The following is a 12045-nucleotide window of genomic DNA, read 5'->3' on the forward strand; positions in this document are numbered from 1 at the left end:
CCAAGGCCAGCCCCTCAGAACAAGTGGGTGAGGGGCAAAGGCTGGATCAACAGGAAACACAGTGTAGACAGTCTGCACAAGCAGGCGCTAAGCAGGAAAAAAAGCATGTCCACCCAAGACATGGAGATTGCATGAGAGGCTGGCATGCCAAATAGGAACCTAGGCTGGGGGAAGGCAGTGGTGATGCAAGGGAGACTATGAAAGCATTGAGGAGGAGGCATGCAGAGGCGAAAAAAGAACTTTTCTCAATTACGTATCTACAGGTACATGCGTATATGTGTTTTTAAAAACACTCTTTAAACAGAGGATGTTAAATGGAGACAGCCAAGAAATACACTAAAGGAATTCAAATTTTTCTACTGTAAATTTGCTTTACATCTTACAAGTACTTTTCAGAATACCGGGTTCCTAAATATTACATGGGCCTAAAAAGGATTTTTTTCAAAAATGCAAGGCTCGGAGTTCCGTCGTGGCGCAGTGGTTAACGAATCCGACTAGGAACCATGAGGTTGCAGGTTCGGTCCCTGCCCTTGCTCAGTGGGTTAACGATCCAGCGTTGCCATGAGCTGCGGTGTAGGTTGCAGACATGGCTCGGATCCCTCGTTGCTGTGGCTCCAGCGTAGGCCAGTGGCTACAGCTCCGATTCAACCCCTAGCCTGGGAACCTCCATATGCCGGGAGCGGCCCAAGAAAAAGCAAAAAGACAAAAAAAAAAAGAAAAAAAAGCAAGGCTCAATGTGTTTTTTGGAGTCACCTTGTTGTATTTCTGTCGTTTTACAGAATCAAGTTTCCTGTTGATGTCTCTGTTGGTAGCAGCTTGAGGGCTAAGTTGTTCGATAATTTTATCAATTTGCCTTAAGGATGTTGTACATGACCTGAAAAACAAGAGAAAATGTCTATTTTCCACTCTGGTAAGATTTTTTTATAGGATAATATAAAGAGAGAAATGCTAAAAATATGTCCCTTTTATTTCTTATTAACTAAAAGACAAAAGAAACCAAACCAGAATGCATATTCTTTCCAGCCACAAAGAGAACCTGAAGGGTTGTTAGAAGTCTAAGATAACTGCTTGTGTTTTTCTTTAATCTGACTAATTTTAATCAGCTCATCCCAGTTGCAAGCGGATTCATTCATTCTACAAGCATTTTAAGGGTCTACTTTATTCAACAGACTCTAAAAACAATGTGCAATAAATTGTCCTTTTATATAAAAAAAAATGCAAACTTTTAAGACTATCTAGAGTAGTTTTAGGTTCACAGCAACACTGAGAAGAAGGTACAGAGATTTCCCATACACCCCCCCACCCTCAAATTCGCACAGCCTACACATTACCAACAACCCATATGTGGGTGTCTAAAGCCCATGAAGAAGTCTCCTAAAGTTTGGAAAAGTATTAAAAATACTTTTTTTTTTTTGCTTTTTAGGGCCACACCTACTGCATGTGGAGGTTCCCAGGCTAGGGGTCGAATCGGAGCTACAGCTGCTGGCCTATGCTGCAGCCACAGCAACGCAGGATCCGAGCCAGGTCTGCAACCTACACCACAGCTCACAGCAACGCCCGATCCTTAACCCACTGAGCGAGGCCAGGGATTGAACCCACAACCTCATAGTTACTAGTCAGACTCGTTTCCACTGCGCCACAACAGGGACTCCTTAAAAACACTTAAACGCTTTCTTATATAGGTCAGATATCTGTAACAATACTTGTCTTCTGCACAATTAGAAAACTTACTTGCTGTCATATTACACTTTGTAGTGCAAAGAAAAAAAAAATCAATTTATAATACATTGCTCCTAAAATGGACATCACAAAATTATAACTCCCAATTTTCAAAACACAAATTCAACCTTGACACCTGCGTAATTTGCATGGATTTCAGGAAAAAAGACGTCATCAATGCAAGTTACTGGCAGTCTAAGCACCCTGTGCCACCATCTGTCCAGTGTCAGCCTGCCTTGTGACTCTGCAGCGCCCTGCACTGTCATCTCTGCAAGCAGCAGACACATTTCTGAGGTCAAATGGAAAAGGTATATTCACCACAAGGTATCGAGGTCCTCACACCTGAAGGTCAGACTATAAATATCTGAGAACAGCTGTTACTCGAGGGTCCCAAAGAACACACCAGAAAACTGTTAGCAGAAAACATGTCCTTTAAGCGCCAACAGCCACCTGTACCACAGCTCTGCCAAGGGGCAGCCAAGTGCTCCACAGTCCTCCCTCCCCTCCTCCCGTGCCCTTCTCCCCAGCCACTCCAACCTGAGCCTGCACCATCCCTCCACCCAGTTCTCCCCTGCTCTTTGCTGCTCACCTGACACTGCTGAGAACACTGGCCAAGGGAGGGCAGACTGGCCATGGAGAGCAGCGAGCTCAGTCCTCCGCCCTCTTTTCCAAACCAGGTCCAGGGGCTCCCCCACTTCCCCACCAATGTGTCATTCTCAACACGGCCCAGGTCTGTTTCTCATCTAAAACACAAATGACCTCTCTATGGGATTTCATCTCTCCTCATGGAGTCAAAAGTAGGATGGAAGAAAGGGAAAGCCGGTAGTCGGTTCGCATCATTTCTAGAACTGTAACCAACAAGACAGCCCTTGGCTTAGGGACAAGAAGAGGCAGGTGAAGGGGCAGGTATGTTCCCGGTATTTCAGGTAGCACCCATTGACACTTGAGGAACACTTCTCCTGAGAACCATTCTGTGCTCACGCTGTGAGATCTGGGGCACCGAGAATAGCACTTCTCTCCAGGGCCTCGTACTTAAACAGACTGCTGTGAACTGAACTGAGACCCTAACTCCTGTGTACAATGCTCCTGAGGGAAAGGGCCGGGGTTCAAACACAAGGTCAAGGACCACTCTGACTGACTCCATCCCCCAGTTGAAGGTTCTCTAAATCTCCAAACTTTCATAGCTATTGTCTGAATCTCACCATCATACATACATACAAACCCTACAGAGAGAAAGTGGTTCACACTCACGTGAGGTCGTCCAGGACTGATCGATACTCCTTCTCCGCGTCAGCAAGCTGGGCTGTGCGGCTGGCCTCCTGGATGGCGCTGTCCACCTGCCGAAGCACACCTTGCTCCAGCACGTCCTGGTCGTAGACGTCCACACCCAATCCCTGCAGCTCCAGAGCCTGTGCGCTGGGCTCCACTGCCTGGATCTGATGTCTATCGATGTGCAGGAGGGCTGGCCCTCTCCTCGGAACTTCTGCAGGGCACCCCTCAGCGGAACAGGATGGTCCGTCAGCAGAAGAAGAGAGGAGGCTCTCCCCCAGCTCCACACCGACACCATTTTCCTGCTTGATTGTCGCTTCTTCACTCTCACTGACATCCTGACTCTGTAAACAGTCTTGCTCCTGAGTTCGACTTGAGTGGGGGATTCCTTCATTTGGCATCTTCGGAAGGCTATCTAAAAAGAAAAAATGTTGCAGTAAGCTCTTCAGTTACATAGAATTGATAATTATTTGGTTTCTTAAATATTTTATAATTAAAGCAGATTGATGGCTCAAAAGATCAAGAAGTAATCTTCCAATTACCTAAATTCAAGTTTTCAATACTATTTTTCTTAAAAGGGCATAAGCTATATAACTTCTTGAGTTCTGATAAGTAAGAAAAATTAACCAAAAAGGGGAGGGGGGGGCAGGAGAAAGAAGAGGAAGAAGAAATGCAGTACCATCAACAAAGGACACTGGGGTAGCCAAGCTAAGAAATCCTGAGTGATGCCCATGGAGTCTTCTCCGAATCAGCTGAAGTCACCTCCCTGATGCTTGCCAATCTAGCCTCTTCACTGCATTATGACACAAATGACCTACATTACAGTGACACGATCAACCGTAACACACAGATTCAGTGATGTGAGGAGAGAGATCCTGTACAAACCTGACACTAGAAACTTTTAGGTTGAACATTTACTCTAATAAATAGAAACTCTGAACAAGAGATAAAGATAGCATCATTCAAATCAGAATCTGAGGAAGATAAAAATATTCTCAAAAATAACTCCATTTCAATGCATGATAATTTCCTCACCATCAGGCTGGCAAAAACATAATGGCTTATCCAGTACACAAGAAAGGCATCAGCTTCACACAATGCTCAGAATGTAAATTCATAAGATTCTTTTGGAAGGCAATTTAGCAGCATCTAAATTACATCTAAATGTAAAATGCATATTACTAGGTATTTATTCCAGAGAAATACTCACAGATACACAAGGATATTTACTGTAGCGTATTTTTAACAGTTTAAAAAAGCATTAGGTATTTTCAGTGATATTCACATAGGAGCCAAGTAAAATGGAAAAAGGTCTATAGAATGAAAGCATTTCTATTGGGAAAAAAAAATGTGTATCCAGTTCATGTGGTTAGAATGCACTCAAAATGATCTGGAGATACATTTTAAACCTGCAGCAACTGGGAAGGGGGAAGCAGAAGAACAGGGAGCAATAAGGGGAATTTTCACGTTATTACTCCAACTAAGCAGAAACTCCCTGAATGTGTCTGCCATATTGCCCATATAGCTCCATCTAATAAACATATTTAAATACATTATTTAAAAAAAAGTGGCAGCCTTTCTTTTTATTTAACTGAATAATATAAGGTTTCTTTCAGCATGAAATGACTACAAGTTCCCCCAAGAAGCCCCACTCATTCCTCATTAAATAATATTATCCCAGAGGCCAAGCACTGGGAAATAAAGATGCCAGGAACTTAATGTCATTCTGCCCTGAGCGCCTCGGTCTCTAGGGAAGGCACAGCAGTAACAAAACAGCAGGGCAGGTCTGTAGAAGAGGCCCAGACAAGAGGCCAGGTGCACACAGAGGAAGGGACAGTGTTGGGACTGGCATTCAAAAACACATATGAGGAGGAGTTACTATCGTGGCTCAGTGGTTAATGAATCCCACTAGGAACCATGAGGTTGAGGGTTCGATCCCTGGCCTTGCTCAGTGGTTGGGATCCGGCGTTGCCATGAGCTGTGGTGTAGGTCACAGACGCAGCTCGGATCCCGTGTTGCTGTGGCTGTGGTGTAGGCTGACAGCTGTAACTCCAATTAGACCCCTAGCCTGGGAACCTCCATATACCATGGGAGTGGCCCAAGAAATGTCAAAAAGACAAAACAACAAACAAACAAACAAAAACACATATGAGGAGTTCCCAACATGGCTCAGCAGGTTACGAACCTGACAGTCTCTGTGAGGATGCGGCTTCTATGCCTGGCCTTGCTCAGCTGCTTAAGGATCCGGCATTGCCACTAGCTGCAGTTACAGATTCAGCATGTATTTCCACATGGCTGCAGGTGGAGGCCTGCAGCTGTAGCTCTGATTTGACCCCAGTCCAGGAACTTCCATATGCAGGTGCAGCCATTAAAAAAATAATAATAATAATAATATATATATATATATATATTTGAACTATATATATGAACTAAGAGTTGAACACATGACCCAGGATCTGATATACAGGATATGTAGAATACATGCTAAAAGGAAGTAATAAGGTTCAGAGGATCTAAAATAACAAGTCTGGTCTAGACAACTGAATCACTGGTGAATTCAGGCATAAAAATATGAATCGGAAAGGAAGCAGATGGGAAGCAGGGAGAAGCTGGGGGAAAGCTGCCAGCAATGTGTCCAGCATGCAGGCAGATGAAATCTGGGCTCTGGAGAAAATCTGGACAAGATGTCGATGCCCCAGCAGAGTAAACAGCCCCAGGGATCTCAAGTTTCTATCAGGAAGCAGGGATCCTTTTAGAGGGTAAGAAAGGCTGACACTGAAAAGGTTAAGTGAATAGCAGAGTAAGAAAGTTCCTCCATTTGGGCCTTTTGGTTATTTCAGAAGGATCTGCTTGGCATTCTATCATTTTCAACAGAAAGCAGGATTCTGGTTCAGAGCTTTCATAGTAGCTGGAACTTAACAACACTGTTTTCATTGTTCTTACCTGAGTGTATATATATATACACACCAGGATCTCTTTTTCAGTTTATCAAGACAAATCAACCAATAATGTTAAGTAATACAGAGTTCCCCCTGTGGCGCAGCAGAAACAAATCTGACCAGAATCCACGAGGATGAGTGTTCCATCCCTGGCCCCACTCAGTGGGTTAAGGATGGATATTGCTGTGAGCTGTGGTGCAGGTCACAGACAGAGGTGAGATCCCATGTTGCTGTGGCTGTGGCGTAGGCCAGCAGCTACAGCTCCAATTCAACCCCTAGCCTGGGAATTTCCATATGCAGCAGAAGACCAAAAAAAAAAAAAAAATTAAGTAATAATGCTGTAGTAAAATAGCAAGGTTGAAATAATGATGTTAAAACTTCCAATAATAGAAAGGAATAAGAGGGAATAATTAAAAAGGAAAATAATATGGCAAGTTTAGAAGGAAACTAGAAAAGGTCCAGCAGATTTGGAAATTAGTCACTGGTTATCTTAGTAAAAGAAGTTTTAGTGGCAGAAAGGGGACAAAGACCAGACTGTAGTGAGTTAAGAAGTGAGTAGATGAGGAAATCAAGGCCACAAGTGGGTGGCCTAACCCTTAAGGAGCTTGGCGATGGCAAGGAGATGGCTGGGATAAAATAATCATGGGTTGGTGGAGAAAACTAGGTCAAGAAAAACTACAGGATGCAATAGCTGGCAAGGAGGAGGGAAATAACCTACACAGCAGTGGTTTAAGGGACTGCAGCAGGGAAAGATCAAGTACAGAAGTAAACAGGAGGCACAACACATTTTTTCCGACTCTGGCAAAAGGATGACTCCTAATGTAGCTAAATTTGTAAGTGCCGAGACAGAAGGTGACATAGACCACAGAAAAAAATATCCTGTAAGGTAGGAGGTTTGGGCACTTCCTGAGTCAGGGATCATGTTGGGATAGGGGTTGGAGAAGAGTAAGAATCCAGAATAAATAATCTGTAGAAGAAAAAAAAAAAGTGATGGGGGAACAAACACTGGTGACAGGTGTGGAGGGCTTACCTGAGGTTGGTCCTCCCAAACCATAGACTGTCAACAACCCCCAAGGCCGTGCAGGCTCTTCCAGTAATTACAACCCCACGGGAAATGCCACTGTTGAGGGTCTTGAGCGCAGAAGTAGCAGAAGGACAAAAAGATATGGGGCATGGGGTAAAGATGCTGAAAGGAGAATAGTTCAAGTAACTGACCTTGAGGTCCAAGATGGGTATATTAAACAACAACAATAACACAAGAAGACAGAAGGGGCTGGAAGAGGGAGGGAAGGTGGGTGGGAGGATGATAAGATAGGAAGGAAGGTATCAAGAAACCCCCTGCAGAGTGACTGGAGACCAAAGAGCAAGTCTCCTGGGAATAGAAGTTGAAAACTAGGTTTTCATCAGAGGTAAAGAGTTTCAGAAGTGAAACAAGTTATCCATTCAATGAGTATTTATTGAGAGTCAATTACACAGGGCAATGTACCAGGTTCACTAGTTTCTGTCCCATAAGAGCTTAAAGTCTCTTGCGGAAGACATGAATTTTACGAAATCTATACATATATACACTTGCATATATAAATATGTATTCGTATTTAAACTAAACACAGACACACACACAAATCTAATTATAATAACTGCTGTAAAAGGAAAGTACAGGATTCTGTATGACAAAATAACAGAGGAGGCTAAATGACAATGTGGAGTTAGGCATGAGGTGTAGAGGCCTCTTGATAAAGTGATATTTGACCCAGTATCTGAAGGATAAAGAGGAGTTAACAGGCCAAAAGTGAACATTTTGCAAAGAAACAGCATGTGTAATTTCTAAGGCTGGTAGGAGCTGGTGTGTTTGGAAAAATGGAAGAAGGCTGGAGCAGAAGTTTTGATTTTATTTTACATGAATATCAGAGTTAAAGGAGATAATAATGACTCCATTTATTGTGTAAATTCTACAGAATATCTTGTCACACTCTACAAGGCTTAATCATCTGAGAAAACAGCGTCTTCATTGTCCTCCTTTAAGCACTGGGGCTCTGTGGCATGCGCTGGATTCTGGTTTGGAGGTCTGGTTGTATACGTGCATACCCGGGAGGGGAAGAGGCATAAGTGAAGATGGAGGGTAGACAAGGGCCAGATCACACATGGCCTGGAAAAACGAACTTAAATTTGTCTCCAAGTGTAATGGAGTGACTCTGAAGCGTTTTAAACAGGCAGAAGACGGGCATGGCTCAATTTATATTTGTAAAAGACACCTGGGCTGCGGTATGGATAAAGGATTGGAGGAAACAGTGCAACACGGACATGTTGGGACACGTACGGATGAAAAGTGACAGGAGCCTGGAACAGGGTGACAGCAGTGAAGATGGATGCTACATAGGAAATCTTTGTTACGGCATTTCAATGCAGACTGCTCAATTTCCTTCACATACTCCCACTTTATCATACCCATGCCTGCAGTAGCTGTGACATATATACCGATTCTCTTTTCAAATAACAACGCTACTGTTTCAATCGAGATCAAAGGCCGAGCTGATTCTGCGCGTGGGGGCAGAACGCAAAGCCGAAAAGTTGACACTCACTCGCCAGTTCGCCCGCCTCACGCACACCCAAAGGTTGGGACCCCAGGTCCCCCCAGATGAGCGCGCCGCAGCGTCATTTCCGGCGCAGGTGGGCTGGCACGCAGGGCGCGCGCTCCGCCCGAGGGCCGGCTCCTGGCTGCCTGAGCGAATGGGCTCCTTCACCCCAGCCAGGAGTCAAGGAGGGGTCGGGGCCGCCTGGGGAGCCCCAGCGGGCCCCAGACGTGTCCCGACCGAGGATCAACCCGGCCGCCAGAACACTCACCCCAGGGCCGCGCGGCCACCCGTACCGACACGTAGATGCAGCGGCCGCCGCCAGCACGGTAGAACCGGACGGGGCCGGCCGCGGCGCATGCGTCTTCCGTCCGCCTTAAGCACCGCCCCCAACAGGAGCCATTGGGCTGGAGCGGCTGGGGCCTGTGGCGCATGCGCCGGCCTCTAGGGTTTATTTTGAACTGCGAGCGAAGCCACATTGTATCATGCAACCCAGCCCTTCTACGTTCTAGTAGGTTGTGAATGTTGTCTAGGCTGATGACCAGTGGTTTGTGGCCGGCGCCTTACTCGTGGTGAAAAATACCTCTCTGGGAAGACGGTTATAAGAATTAAAGGGCATGTTTCCAGAGAAAGAGAGAGGTATACGAGTGTGCGGTGCTAACGTAAGTGCTTACATTAAAACCGTGAACCCTAAAGAGAAGGTAAGCTTGGCGAAGAGAGCTGGAGAACGTTACAAGTTTTAATATCCACGCGAAGTAGACGTTGTGACCTCTCTTTGGTCATCTGGCACGGCTGTTAGCAAGTGAAGAATAGGAAGAGGACTGATTTACCTCTGTTCCCCCTCTCCATCCGCCCCGCCACACACACACAGTTGGTAGTGTGTGTGCAAGTGGGCCTACAGGAATGTCTTGATTGCATTAGAGAGTCAGTCATTTAATATTTATCCTCAGGTCAAAGAGGTGAGGACGATTTTGAGCAAGGTGAGAGTTTAGCTTAGAGCATTTGAAGAAATGAAATGTTCACGCACAGGTTCAGAACAAAGGGAGGAAATTGAGCGCCACCTGAGCAAGGAGTAACCCAGAATGGGTGACAGTTGTGCCACACAGCAACTTCTTAGCCTGGGGATTCCTGCTCCAGGAGAGGTGGATTTTCCAGGGGCCAGAGCCTTAAGTCCTTTGGGAGTGGCAGTGGTTGTGGGAGGACGTTTGAGGACTAGGTAGGGAAATGTCTTCCTCATTTTGAAGCCTGAAGGTGGACAAGAAAGGAGAGTTGGGAAGTGTACTTGATTATGCTCAGTGTATTCTCCCGTTAGCAGTGCCAACCTACATGTCTGGAGCCATTGCACAGGAAAATATAACTTGTTCTTTAAAAAGAAATAATTGTAGTGATCTCTTGAATAGAATAAAATACTGGAAACAGTAACACATTGGTAAGATATTAGTTCTAATGCTTGGCTATGAAATCAGATTCTCCCAGATATATAGTGGTTCCCAACCATTTTGAAAATGAAGTCCCCTTTTTAATGTGTACTATTTTGGTGAGCCCCTATGTATCATTCAAAATTTGGACAAGATGCAGGTGGTACACTGAGACTGGGTAGTTGAGGAAAATTTATAATGTTTACAAAGGTGTAGGCAGGGTTTAGGAAAACAACTAAGGATGGCATAGTAACCCTGGGGTTAGCAAGAGACCAGGAGCCTCTCTTCCCATCTGTTTTGTGCTAAATTGCATCCCCTTAAATTCATTTGAAATTCTGACCCCCTGTACCTCAGAATTTGTGTTTGGAGATAAAGTCTTTCAAAGACCCTAAAAACTGTTAAGTGAAAAATGAGGTTGGAGTTCCCGCTATGACTCAGTGGGTTAAGGACCCAGTGTTGTCTCCCTGAAGATGCAGGTTGGATCCCTAGCCTTGTTCAATGGGTTAAGAATATGGCACTCCAATTCTGCCCCTAGCCTGAGAACTTCCATATGCTGCAGGTGTGGCCATAAAAAAAAGAAGAAAAATGAAATCATTAGGGTGGCCCTAATCCAATGTAATTAGTGAAGAAGAGGAGTTTAGGACACAGACAAGCACAGAGGAAAAACCATGCAAACCCCCATGGAGAAGACAGCCGTCTGCAAACCAAGAAGAGAAGCCTCAGAAGAAACCAGCCTACCAACACCTTGATCTTAGACTTCTGTCCTCCAGAACTGTAAGAAAATTAATTTCTGTTTTTTAAGCCATCCAGTCTGTGGTACTTTAAGGGTAACCCTAACAAGCTAAATACACCATCCCTGGGCCTGAAGGGATGATGGAAGGACACAGATGCAGAAGAAAGTAGCTGAATGGAGAAGACCACTCAGCCAGAGAGATGCACCAACCCATGGTCACTTAGCAGGAGGGAGCAGGGAAAATAAACACTCTGACCTCACTATCCTCTGATATTTCATCTGCTGGTGCCTCCCATTGGTCAAAACCACTAAAAGCCAGAGGATAAGGAAGCTCTTAGATCATTCTCTAAGAGCACAGGGCAGGACAGAGAGAGATGGACAATGGGTCTGGAGCATCAAATAAAATATGCATCATACCCCACACGATTGTAACTATCCTTTTAATATCCCTTTAATTTAGAAAATGCATAATGATTGAGTGTCACTATTAATTTAGTAAAACTTTGTACATGAATTTGTGTTTAGTTAAAGAATCTACATACTTTTTCTAAGCCAAGTTTCCCCTGGCCTCTCTAGACAGAGGGGAGCCATAAGGCTGTAGTAGCAGCAGATTTTGATGATCCCTGTGCCCATCTGAGTATTCAGGACCCTTCTTTTCACTCATGCCCTTACAAATAAAATTAATGCACTAGAAAAGAGAGATCCCTCAGCCCTTCCACCATGTGAGGACACAGCAAAAAGATGGTAGTCTAGGAAGTGGGCTTTCTCCAGACACCATACCTGCTGGCATCTTGATCTTGGACCTCCCAGCCTCCAGAACTGTGCGAAGTACATTTCTGTTGTTCATAAGCCGTCCAGTCGATGATATTTTGTTAGCAGCCCAAATGGACTAAGAAGATAAGAAATAATGGGATTTTGGAGTTCTCACTGTAGCACAATGGGATTGGCAGCATCTGGGAAGCGCTGGGACACAGATTCAATCCCCAGCCTGGCACAGTGGGTTAAGGACCCAGCATTACTGTAGCTGTGACTTAGGTTGCAACTGCAGCTTGGATCTGATCCCTGGCCTGGGAATTCCATGTGCCATGGGAGGCCAAAAATGAAAAGAAAAGGAAATAGTGGTATTTTTAGTAACTTATTTGTAATACTCATTTACAAACTTAGACATCTGGATGTCAACCAAGTCTTGTCTTTTCCTCCCTACTCACTTAGTCCTCATTGGTTCTGCGTCAGTAGCCTACACCCCTACTCCACCTTCTCCAACCCCTCTATTGAAATGGGTCTTCTCCCTCTTGTTCCTTACGCATGTGTTTGCATGCATTTGCGAGAGGATTTAAGGCACTGCTCTGACCCTGTCTGTCCTCTGCCTCAGACCCATTCCCATAGAATAAAATCCA

The 12045-nt window shown here is 44.8% G+C and overlaps 1 protein-coding gene across 1 annotated transcript in view; it reads right to left on the reverse strand.

Moving 5' to 3' along the window:
• ERCC6 (ERCC excision repair 6, chromatin remodeling factor) overlaps positions 1 to 8861 on the reverse strand; it is a 77787-nt gene extending 68926 nt beyond the window's left edge. Inside the window, 3 exon segments of the mRNA XM_021073703.1 lie at positions 754 to 874; positions 2971 to 3403; positions 8769 to 8861. Coding sequence (XP_020929362.1) covers positions 754 to 874; positions 2971 to 3389 — 540 coding nt within the window. The 5' untranslated portion in view covers positions 3390 to 3403; positions 8769 to 8861.

Source organism: Sus scrofa, chromosome 14, assembly GCF_000003025.6.
Source record: "Sus scrofa isolate TJ Tabasco breed Duroc chromosome 14, Sscrofa11.1, whole genome shotgun sequence".
NCBI classification, from domain to species: Eukaryota; Metazoa; Chordata; class Mammalia; order Artiodactyla; family Suidae; genus Sus; species Sus scrofa.